The 12376-nt window shown below is 46.1% G+C and overlaps 1 protein-coding gene across 6 annotated transcripts in view; it reads right to left on the reverse strand.

Moving 5' to 3' along the window:
- The window catches only part of LOC308669603 (protein mono-ADP-ribosyltransferase PARP12-like), a 28526-nt gene that overhangs the window by 4750 nt on the left and 11400 nt on the right, over positions 1–12376 (reverse strand). For 2 of the 6 annotated variants that reach the window (XM_081330390.1, XM_081330391.1), the window contains exons 6-13: positions 11380–11503; positions 8581–8749; positions 6371–6491; positions 5665–5758; positions 2684–2800; positions 2120–2222; positions 1393–1523; positions 624–775 (exon numbers count right to left, since the gene is read on the reverse strand). In XM_081330390.1, coding sequence (XP_081186516.1) covers positions 624–775; positions 1393–1523; positions 2120–2222; positions 2684–2800; positions 5665–5758; positions 6371–6491; positions 8581–8749; positions 11380–11503 — 1011 coding nt within the window. Of the gene's footprint in view, positions 1–623; positions 905–1392; positions 1524–2119; positions 2223–2683; positions 2801–5664; positions 5759–6370; positions 6492–8580; positions 8750–11379; positions 11504–12376 lie in introns of those variants that run through there. The other 4 variants (XM_081330392.1, XM_081330395.1, XM_081330393.1 and 1 more) reach the window with 4 other exon arrangements.

The raw sequence follows: 12376 nt of genomic DNA on the forward strand, positions 1-12376 counted from the left end.
GTTTTTTCGACAGACCTGCCTTCGCCATTATTTCCTCTGCTGATAAAAATAACCAGGAAGGCTGGTGTGTTGTTTTCTTCTTCTCTTGCCCTCCTCTGCCCTTTGTTGCCAGAGGAACAAAAGTCACAAGGGAAGAAGACAACAGCAACACACCACCCGTCCTGGATAGCCTCGCCAGCCAAGCTCAGAGAACAACTCATCCTTTCTTAGATGGAAAATATCTCGGTCACAAATCACAGCATAGACAAAAGCAGTGGGAAAAGTCTTCAGTGGTTCCTACTGACTTTAGGGCAGGGGTCTTCAAACGTGGCCCTTTTATGACTTGTGGACTTCAACTCCCAGAATTCCTCAGCCAGCGTCATAAAAGGGCCACGTTTGAAGACCCCTGCTTTAGAGACATCTCTGTTGTTTCCTTGGCAACTTTTCTTCATTTTTTTTGTCCCCTACTCTCCAAACGAGGCCACTGCCCTAACATTTCTCATAGTTCAAGTACCAACCAGATCTCCTTCCTAAGCTCCAAAGTCAGCCAAACGCTGCCCCCTAGTGGGGGAATAGAAAATGCACCTTCCTTCCTGGGAACAGCGTTCCTTCCTGCTTTGGTTCCCAGCTGCTCCAGGACTTACCTTTCCCGTAAACGGTCCCGTTTGTGCCACAGATTCTCCAGTCAAAGTTGTCCGTGCAGATGGCTTTCAGCACGGAAGGGCTTGTCCCATGGAAGAGGAGCCTTTCGTCAATTTTCTGCCCTCCCTTCTTCTTCTTCATCTGCTCCTTTTGCCTAGACGGAAGGAAAGATGTACGCTGCTCTACCACCGCGGAGGCCGAAGGCAACTACGTTCCTCCAGAGGGGACAGCTCTCTCGGCTCAGCGCCACGGAGAAAAGAGGGCACTTAAGAGGGCATGTTTTCTGGGGCGATAGAAAGAAGGTTGAAGCAAGACCCCATTTCTGACGAGAATCACTTTCCATCAGAGAATGAGCTACTGTACACAAGCAAGCGAAAACAGCTGCCTCTTTCTTCAGAGCCCTCCTCTTTTCCCCGGGTGAATGTGCGCTAGGGGGGCCTGGTGGCGCAGCGCTGAAGCACGCATATTGCAGGCTTTGTTTACTGAGAAACGTTGCTGTCTATAGGGCCATGTTTCTCAAGCTGGCCCACTTTTGAGAAGTGTGGGCTTCAACTCCCACGGAAGATAGCATCTAGCTAGGGAATTCGGGGACTTGATGTTCACCCATTTGAAAGTGGCCCAGCTTCAGAAACACTGCTCTAGAGGTATAAAAATTAAAGATACGCATCTAATTAATTTTGAGAGTTGACTGATATGCCCTGGGTAATGGAGGTAATACGCCTGACTTCTTGAGACATTGACAGCAATGATGTAATAAAATAAAATACAAACCATTGGTAGACTTGCCAAAGAGACGGGTTCTGAATTCGTTCTATTTTGCGAATTTTATTGTTTTTCATCGTCACATGAAAGAGATTCTCAATTTTCATGAACTCCGGAGAGCCTTTGTTGAGTTCAATGGGCTAAAAACAAGAATATTACAAGGTGCTGAAGACATTCTTTGTCGTGACTCCAGAAAGAAAGAAAACGATCTCTCTAATTTAAATTCCCAAACTGGAAGACTTGGAATCCTATAAATTTGGGTTCACATTGGGGTTTGAAAGACTACGGAGCATCTGCACCCCACGGTGAGCAATGGCAATATATCATATTTTCTCCTCAGGTTGTACTCTCTTCTCCTTCTCGTGTTTTGGCTTTTTATGGAAACCACAAGAGACCACAGGAGGAACGAAGCTAAAAATAAGCACCTCGTCTTCCCCAGAACTTCCACCAATCAGCCCTGTAGCAGGCCTTGAGGGAAATAACTTATTTTACAATTCAAACTTACACATTCTAACGTACGACTGGATATTTTAATGCAAGCCTAAAGAGGAAATATGCTTTTCAGACACTTATGTACTATTTTTCAAAACTTCACCTAGAATGTTAGATTTTATTCTGGTAAAAACCTTTCTGGAGTACTGCATCGCGCTGCAATATATAGTTTCTATAAAATAGGGGACGTGGCAGTAAGAAACATACATGGAAGAGATAAAAACAACATTGAGAAATCTATTACCTTGTATCCAATAGCAGGTAAGGCTGTAAGATCCCAGTTTGGAGGATACACTGGAGCTACCACGGGAGAGGGTGTGGGTGCAGGAGTTGTCGTTGCTGTGTGTCTGGGTACAAGCAAGAGAAAAATTGTGAGGGACGATGGTTAATCTGTTCCATCTAGTTCCAACAAGAACCACCACTCTGGGAAAAGCAAGTGGAACAATTAAAAAAAACAGTCTTCAGGCTGGCTATTCATCATTAAAAGTGAGGCCAGATGGCTGATAATGGGAGACTTTGGTCCTTTTTCCTAGAACAGTGCTAGGCAACCTTGGCTCTTTTATGACTGGTGGACTTCAACTCCCAGAATTCCTCAGCCAGCCTGGCTCAGCTTGGAAACCTCTCCCTTTCCCCTCAGCGTGGCTGGCTCAGGAATTCTGGGAGTTGAAGTCCACCAGTCATAAAAGAGCCAAGGTTGCCTAACCCTGGCCTAGGGGATAGTCCTCGGCTTACAACAGTTCATTTAGTGAGTGTTCAAAGTTACCACAGTACTGGAACGAAGTGACTTATGACCATTTTTCACACTTACGACCGTTGCAGCATCCCTGTGGTCACGTGATCAAAATTCCTGCGCTGGGCAACAGGCTCATATTTATGACAGTTGCTGGGTACCGGGGGGGTCACGTGATCCCCCTTTTGCGACCATCTGACAAGCAAAGTCAACGGAGAAGACAGGTTTACTGAACGACCGTGTTACTCTCTTAACAACTGCAGTGGCAAAGGCAAAGGCAAAGGCAAAGGCAAAGGCAAAAACTGTGGCAAGGAAGATGGTAAAATGGGGCGAAACTCAGCCTAACAAATGTCTCACTCAGAAGCAGAAATTTTGGGCTCGGTTATAGCCGTAAGTCAAGGACTGCCTGTGCCGTAGTTGGCCGGAGATGGTTTCCTCCCTTGGTCGACAAGCATCCTGCCCCAAGAGGGTCCCTTCTGACCCCCACAGCAAGAGGCTCCTCCCTTCCTACCCATTCAGGTTCTCCACTCTTCCCTGCCCCTCCTTCAGGTCTCCAGCTTTGCAAAGAGCTTCAAAGAGTTCTCTCCCAACCGGAAGAATGAAATTCGGGCTGGGCGGCATCCAATTTCGGTAAACAAAGACAACAATCTTACCAGATGGCACTTGGCACCTAGACCAGTGATGGCGAACCTTTTAGAGACCGAGTGCCCAAGCTGCAACCCAAAACCCACTTATTTATCGCTGGGTGCCAGGTGGGTGTGGCCTACTGGGTGGGTGTGGCTGTAGTGGTCATGGAAGATTGGATGGGTGTGGCCAAGGTGGCTGTGGTTACCTCAATGTCGCTCGTGGGGAGGGACACCTGTGGGGGGGTGGCTGGTTGAAGAGGGACAGTTGCCACTTCTGAGGCATGGTGCGGGTGCCCACAGGGAGGGCTCTGAGTGCCGCCTCTGGCACCCGTGCCATAGGTTCGCCACCAATGACCTCGACTTATATACCGCTTCATAGTACTTCACAGCCCCCTCTAAGCGGTTTACAGTCAGCCTGTTGCCCCCCAACAATCTGGGTCCTCATTTTACCAATCCCGGAAGGATGGAAGGCTGAGGATCGAACTCCTGGCAGTGGGCAGAATCAGCCTGCAATAATACTGCATTCTAACCAGTGCACCACCACAGCTCTTCAATCCTAAGTAAATCTGGTTATATTACGGCTTGTCAAGACAAAGTTCGGGTTTTGTTTTAACTGTATATATTGCACACGCTGAATAGCAGCTCAAGAGTTTTTATGATAATCAGCCATCAAAATGGAACTGGGCGATTTCTCATCCTGAAGGTCACAGCAAGGTCACCACCCTCACACTTAGCGACCAAAATTCTGTTCCACTTGTGGCCATAAGTGAAGGACCACCTCTGTTTGGAACAGATGTTCTTTAATTTCAGAACAATCCACTGATAGGGTAATAATGCCTAATTTCAACTGCTTTTTACATTATTTGTTTTCCCCCCCCCAACTACACATCGTTTGTGGGCCCTTCCTGAACCTTTTTTATTTTAGAGATACCTCAAGCGATTCAAATACTTTGGCACAAGAGACGGTTGCCGTATCTTTTTTCTTTCGGTGGACGTAAAAAGACTTCACGCTCCTGTTAAAATGCCTGGTTTTTAAGATGTAAAAAAATATATATCCTATTCCCCCCCCCCAAAAAAAAGAAATTCAGTCTGTTTTTCAGTTGAATTTGTACACCTTGTATGTTAAAGGTAAAGAATTTGAAGTAATATATCTTGGTCCATTTTTTTTTTACATCTGGAAAACATGGCATTTTAACAGTGTGTGGAGACTTTTTATACCCATTTTAGGTCTTTTTGCCATTAGCAACAGGTGATTTTCTGCCCTCTGCTGTTGCTTCAGGTATAGAAGCTACGCTAACAAAAATGAAGAGTCCAGGAACTTTTGTCAGAAACAAAAAAAACACCCCTATTAAACGGATGTGTGTGCAAGCCATGATGACATCACAGCCACAATGCATGCAAATGATGCAAATCACCAACTGATGCGGCTACATTATCTGCATCACTTGCACAATGAAATCATGTTGTGTGTGTCATCACGGTTGTCTAGAATTATATCCTGGTTTTTGGAACTTTGTATCCCCACCCCTGAAGGTCCCAGACAGGACTTCCTTAGCTGTTCCTTTGAGAAGGGAACCGTTGATGCCGTCTGAGAAATATTAAAGCAAATGATGTTAGATACAGAAAGTTAAAGGCAAATGGCTGCTTTCTCTCATAATTGCAAATAACCGAATATGGGACTGCGTGAACCAGTCTCATATTTGTATTGTATTGCAATCCTGAAATACAGCCATATTTTTAGCAGAATTTTAATGTTCTCCCCACAGCTGCCTGGAAGGGAATATAGCAAAAAGCCGTAAGAAACCTGATATTGCCCTTGTGACACGGGCCCACTTTCTACAGGGACATTTGTCCCCAATTCATTACCCCTCTTTTATACCTCAATTTCTGGGGCAGTTTTATTTAAATAATTCAGGAAATTATTTATCCGTTAAATAATGAAGATAAATGTATTTCTCTAAACGTAGCAAAATTTTCCTACATTATTTATAAGCTTCGCCCACTAACGGTGGCTTGTAATTCTTGTTGTTTGGGATAGTTTTATGTTGTTCATTTTATTGATTATATTTTTATTAGTCAACGACTGAAATAAAGTTCTGTTTCTCTGAAGTTATGATGTCCAAAAATTTGAGGGCTTAAGCAAGCCATCGTCTGATACTGAAGTCTAGAATGATTCAGCCCCCCCCCCCACACACACACCTCTCCTTGGGAGGAGATCTCTGTGGGCCCAGACTGGTCAGCCTCAATGCAGACAAGCCAAGCCAGTCTACTGGGCAGTAGGTCAAGGAGAGGAAGCTCCTTTACCCTCGATCTCTCCAAAATGGTAAAAAAAAAAGTCTGTAGCAGGACATAGCCCCTTTTCAAGAAATTAGGAAAAGAAGGAACAAAGCAAATTGAAGCATGGGTCCCCTCCTCAGTACACCCCTACTTTACCCTTTCTTTGTCTTGACATCTTCAGAGGAAACAAACTTGGGACGTCTTCGGACCTCCCGTTTGGTAGGATAGTTCAAATTTCTCTGGGTCATATCTTCAGAAAGAAGGTAGAAAGGTTTTAGATTAAAAAAAGAAAAAAACCACCCCAAGGTCACCAACTATGCCTAGAGAAAAGATGCAGAAAGAATGGGGCGAGGCTCATCCAGATCAGATCTGAATTCCTCACTCCTCTTCTCAAAAGCCGGGGGGGGGGGGGGCAACCTGAGCCCTGCAGAAACTTTAAAACTCCCATTTTTGGCCTGCAGGACTTTCTTCTTTTTAGAGGGGCAGATGACGGGGAGAGAAGTGGGTACCCTAAATGTTACGGAGGATTAAGGTCCCCATTTCATCTCCCCCCAAGAGGAGTGATTTTAGTCTGGGAAAAACAAAAAACCCAACGGGCAGTCATTCTGCCTCTTCCCACTTGGCCAACGAAACCGCTGGAAAACACGGGTGCCCCAGGAGGCACTAAGCCAATTACAGCTGCTGGCTCAAAACTCAATCGCTCCTCTTATTCAACGGGAATTTGAGAGCAGAGCAGCAACTGTAAAAGTCTTCTGCGCGTAGCCAGCTGACAAAGACAGTTCCCGCTTAATGTCAGGATCGTCTCAGGGGGAACCAGACTGAAGGATATTTCGAAGAGACCCGTGGAAGTGGGATTCCTTACTTTTAAAGCTCAGCAGGTATTTCTGAGAGCCGGCTTCAAACTGGATGCTTCCATCTGGCTCGGCCAGGTACAGGTTCTCCAGATCATCCGAAGTGAGGCTGGCAGGCTGGAACTGCCCCTGCTACAGAAATCAAATATTATAAGCCACTTATTCTTAGAGGATAAGGACCAGCTGCTCCCTTCTCCACACACTTTCTTGAACGGAACACTTACACAATAAGTATATATTGTGGGTTCACAACATCAGGTAGTCCTCGACGTACGACTGTTCTTTTAATAATGGTTTGAAGTTACAGCCTTGGAAAAAGTAACTTATAATCTGCCTGGGAAGTTATGACCCTTGTACCACCCCACAAATCGCATAATTGCAATTCCCACGCAGGGCAAGCAGCCCACATTCACAAAGGCTGCTGCATCTTGTGCTGATGTGATCACAATTTGTGATCTTCCCAACTGGGAAAGCTGCATTTATTTGACAACCAGATGGTTCGCTTAATGAGCACAGAAAAAATGGTCGTAAAATCAAGTCCAGGCACATTTGCTTATCAACCAAAATTCTGGTTGCAATCATGGTCACAAGTCAAGGACTACAGGTATTTAGAACAGGTATTAACACCAGAGAAATCCACTGACATGGTAATAATGCTGCGACAATCTGAACTGAAGCCATTTTCATTTCATCTTCACTGCCACAATATTAGTTTAGAAGGAGGGTGTGTGTGTGTGTGTGTGTGTGTGTGCGTGTGTGTAGAGTTTTCAGTTAGCCAAAACAGTTCAAATGCAGGGGAACCAAGGTCATTGCTGATAACATTTTGGCCACGTTTTCTAATAATTGGTGAATTGATTTATGACATCTAATTGGGGTGGGAATTGCAACTTGCAACTAAAGGGAGGGGAATTTAGTCCTGGGTTGACCTTTAACAGTTCTGTGAGGGGCAAAGCAATCTCAGCAAACGAGCGGATAAACCAGGGATAGAAGGCAGTTTTCCATTCCTCTCTTCTCACAAAAGGGTTCTATTCCGTTCTATCGCAAGCTTCACTTTTTCCGTTATGTGTTTACGCTCGTCCTCTCTTCAAGGCAAGCGAGTCTTAGCCTCACCGCTAGCATCTCCTGTTATTTACTCTCCATCAGTGTTGTTCAAACTTGGCAACTGTAAGAGGGGCGGACTTCAACTCCCAGAATTCCCCAGGGTAGCTGGGTGGGATGGGGAATTCTGGGAGTTGAAGTCTCCCCAACTTAAAGTTGCAAAGTTTGAAAAGCACTGCTCTACACCAATAATCCACGTGCAATGTCGGAAAATACCATGTTATTAATACAGTTGCTCACACGTTCTTTGCCTCTCCTAGAAACTGGGCCAGCAGCACGGAAAATGGCAACCTCTGGAGGGGGAGGGGGAGGAGAAATCTATCAGTCTGCCATAACCCCCAACCTTAACCCTAAATCACTGCTTCTCCTTTCCTAACATTGTCTGCAATCCGACAACTAAGGAGACAAGACCGACACAGAATCACCATAGCTAATAGTAACGTTGGGGAAAAGAGATGTGTTATGAAATCTTGAAAACTAGAGAGGGACACTCACGTGTTGGTGAGTACATTAAGGGAAGGTGTTTGTGTGTTGTCTGGGCTTCTTTCTCCCAGAACCCCGGTGGACCAATGCCTTACTTAAGAGCCAACGCTGAAATGTCCACCTGCTCTTGGTCCGATACACTTTGGAAGCTTCCCTTTTTCCTCCCCAGATGCTGAGAATGGATAACAACGTCATCATGGTGTTCTCTGAGCTTCGTTGTTTTTATGCAGAGGTTTCATTACCCAAGCTAGGTAGCATTATCCTAGTTTGGGTAATGAAACATCTGCATAAAGACACCCGAGCTCGGAGAGCCCTCCCCAATGTCCACCCCCAGCTACAAATGTTCTCCTTTATGGGCTGAGATTTCTCCTAGGACTGGAAGCAGCTAACGGAGCCCTTCCATGGACTAGCACAGGGACAGGCAACCTCGGCTCTTTTATGACTCGTGGACTTCAACCCCCAGAATTCCTGAGCCAGCCATGCTAGCCCAGGAATTCTGGGAGTTGGAAGTCCACAGGTCACGAACGGGTCGTAATTCCCCCATGCTGGCTCAGGAATTCTGGGAGTTGCAAGTCCACAAGTCATAAAAGAGTCAAGGTTGCCTGTCCCTGGACTAGCAGTAGCCCAGTCCTTTACTGACCTGTTTCCCATATTCGATCCACTGGCCCAGGTCATTCTGCCAGTACCACAGCCACTTGGTTGTCATGACGAACTTAGCCTCTTTGGTGACAGATGACACAGTGGACAGGCGCCGAATGGGAGAAGCAGCAGAAGTCATGGTTATGAAATCCAGCTGTAGATCTGGAAAACTGTGGAGGAGAAAGACTCTGGATGAGTTCACCCACTCTGCTCAATCAGCCGGGTTTTTCTCTCCCCTTCCCCGCCCTGAACAAGCCATATTGGCTGGGTTCACCCAGGAGGCTCAAACTCGATCCGTGTCTGGCAAACTGCACTACTGGGTGTGCACAGAATTGGCTGGTCCACTTCTCGGCTGGTTCTCCAGGAATTCTGTGCTTGGTTTTAGCGACTTCCAAGCTATAAGCGAAATCTAACTCTTTCATTTTTCTATCCCTTGACCATAGACCTGGGGGAGTTTTTCCAACTCCAGATCTAAATCCTGCAGTCCTCTGTGGAGAGGATTTTGCCCAGACCCATTCCTTACATCAGGGGTCCTCAGCCTCGGCAACTTTAAGACTTGTGGACGTCAACTCCCAGCAAAGCTGGCTGAGGAATTCTGGGAGTTGACGTCCACAAGTCTTAAAAGTTGCCGAGGCTGAGGACCCCCTGCCCTATGTGCTCAGAGGGTCAGCTGTTATTATCAGCCGCTAAAGAGTTTTTATTACCAGTCAGAAGAGAACAACACGGAGCTGAAAAAATAAGCAATTGATGCATTTGAAGACTGAGATTTGGGAAGGTGGAGCATTGAAAAGCTTTGTGTGTGTGTGTGTGTGTGTGTGTGTGTGCGTAAAAGAAAACCTCATTCTAATGATGGGCCATTCACAAAAAAACTGTGATGGGGGGGAGACACACACACCTCTCTGTAGATTAAATGCACTCAGTTTCCTTACCGCTTAATCATCATAAAATACCGTAGAAACATCTCCCAACAATGGGAAAGTGCAGCTGACTCATGAAAAGTAAAATAAATCTGCTTGCTTATTGGGAAATTTGTTGTTAGTTGCGAAGTCATGTCCGACCCATCGCGACCCTATGTACAACGTTCCTCCAGGCTTTCCTGTCCTCTACCATCTTCTGGAGTCCATTTAAGCTCACGCCTACTGCTTCAGTGACTCCATCCAGCCACCTCATTCTCTGTCGTCCCCTTCTTCTCTTGCCCTCAATCTTTCCCGGCATTGGGCTCTTCTCCAGTGAGTCCTTCCTTCTCATTAGGTGGCCAAAGTATTTGAGTTTTAGCTTCAGGATCTTCTAAAGAGCAGTCAGGGTGGATCTCCTCTAGGACTGACCGGTTTGATCGCCTTGCAGTCCAAGGGACTCGCAGGAGTCTTCTCCAGCACCATAATTCAAAGGCTTCAATTCTTTGGCGCTCGGCCTTTTTTATGGTCCAACTTTCACAGCCATACATTGCAACTGGGAAGACCATAGCCTTGACTATACGCCCTTTTGTTGACAGGGTGATGTCTCTGCTTTTTAGTGTGCTGTCTAGATTTGCCATGGCTTTCCTCCCAAGGAGCAAGCGTCTTTTAATTTCTTGGCTACAGTCCCCATCTGCAGTGATCTTGGATTGGGAAATTAGCTTCGTCAAAATCAGCAAATATATTCGCAGGAATATTGCTTTGCTCCAAGAGTGACCAGGGCGAGTGCCTTTTCTGCCCTAACAATTTTAAAGTGCAGACAAGCAGTTCTCGACAATGGGGACCCTTGCTACGCAAAGTGGTTGCCATGCGTGTCACGCCTGATTTTACGACCTTTTCTGTCACACTAGTTAAGCAAATCGCTGTAGCTCAGGGGATCCCTCGGTCGTTAAGTGAATCAAAGCTTCCCCCTTTGACTTTGCTAATTGGAAGGCAATTTGGAAGGTGCCACATGGCGACCGTAAGACCCTGGGATGCTGCAACTGTCACAAATGCAGGCTGGTTGACAAGCACCAGAATTCCGATTAAGTGACAGCAGGGAAGCTGCAACGGTTGTAAGTTAAGGATTTGCTACAAAGGAAATATTAATATTTGAGAGTTGGAGAACTTAAGCATCTACCAGATTCCAAAAACGATGGGAAACTGAAGCATCTATACCAGGGGTGTCAAACTCACACGTCACGTGATGTGTTGCGACGTATCGTGACTTTTTTTGCCTTTGCCAGCAATGGGGTGGGCACGGTTTCACTATGATGCATCCGGCCTGCGGGCCGGCAGTTTGACACCCCTGCTCTGTAGGCTGAGGCTTCTTTTAGACCAAAGTGTTTCCTGCCAGCTTAGCTGACTCCTGGAACAACATGATGAGACGGCTACTTGAATGGCCAGCCCTGCAGTAAGTAACAAAGATATACACCATTTTCTTACGAGGCCTTCTTAAACCCTCCTGGCTGGCACACTCAGCTAGAGATCCGCTTGTTTCCGTAATATCTCTAACGTTAGGCAACCTATCTTTCTTGCAATAAACAGCTATTTCTGTGAGCTGAGGCGCAGAGCCTCTGAATCCCAGGTGCCCTTGGGGTACCTGTAAAAATCTGCAGGTGGAGAGGTGTGGCTTTATCCCCGCCCACCCCCTGCATGCAAGTACAAGAGAGGGGGGCTTCAACCACAATCCTGCAGCTGCCGCCTTGGAGATTCTGATATCTCCTCCCGGCAGAGGCCCCTGGCACTAGCCCACCCCCTCCTTTCCAAGAGGGAAGCACACGGGCTTCAATCCCATTATGGAAAAGCAAACCTCCACTGAGATTTATTTATTTCTTTTACACAAAGTGTGCAATTTTATCTTCTACCTGGTAATATTTGGGTCACAGTAAGCCTTTTCAATTTCTTCTCTTCTGGGAAGATCCTTCCAGCCGTTGCTGGTGGAGATCTGCCACCGGTAAGGAAGATCATAATGGATCATACTGCAATTATCTACAAAGAGAATGAGTAAAGTAAATAATCTAAACCATGTTTATAAAGCAAGCTTACGGATACGCTTACTACAAAAGTACAGAGACTGACTGACCGTCTTTGGGAAGAGAAATACATTTTGGGTTACATTTCCGAGCCGATGGATAAAAGCAAAAATCTAATTCGTAATTTTCTAGACGATAAGAAGTATCGATGTAAATTCAAAGGCAACAATAAGGTTGAACTTCGTATCCTGTTTTGTTATGTTTAAAAACCGTCCCGTTGTCAGGTTCCTATAATAAAGCAGCAAATCTTTGGTTTTTCAAACGGTGTTTGTTACATAAGCTGGACTAGATCTCCGGGAGAAAGCCATGAAAATCTGTTTCTATAGGACTGCCAAGGAAGCTACCACGAGACATCTTGGGATCCCCCAGGAGTCATTCTGGATCCAAGAAACCCACTAGCTTTCCTTGCCTTTCTCTGCTCCCTCTTCCTCTGCTTCTAGAGCGGTTTCTCCACCTTGGCCATTTTAAGATGTCTGGACTTTGTGGCTGGGGGATTCTGGGAGTTGAGTGGTGACATGCATTGAACTCAAAATACTGAACCAGACATGACTGATTGATAGCTCAACCGCTGCTCTCTGGAAACAACCCAGGGTGGCCTTCACCCTCAGCCTGGGATTTGCATGCCCACCTTAGCCTTTTGCTGCTTTATAGGTTAAAGAGCCTTTGTATCTCTTTCCTGAAAGGCAGATCATGCCCCCGGTCCATGACCTCAGCGGATCCCTCGCTTCATCTGAACATCCCAGGGACCTTGTCAACCCGCCTGCTGCTTCTAAAGCAGACATGTCAAACACAAGGCCTGGGGGCTAGATCCGGCCCACGAAGTGGTTTC

The sequence above is a fragment of the Vipera berus genome (genome assembly GCF_964194415.1).
Source record: "Vipera berus genome assembly, chromosome: 6".
Classification (NCBI taxonomy): domain Eukaryota; kingdom Metazoa; phylum Chordata; class Lepidosauria; order Squamata; family Viperidae; genus Vipera; species Vipera berus.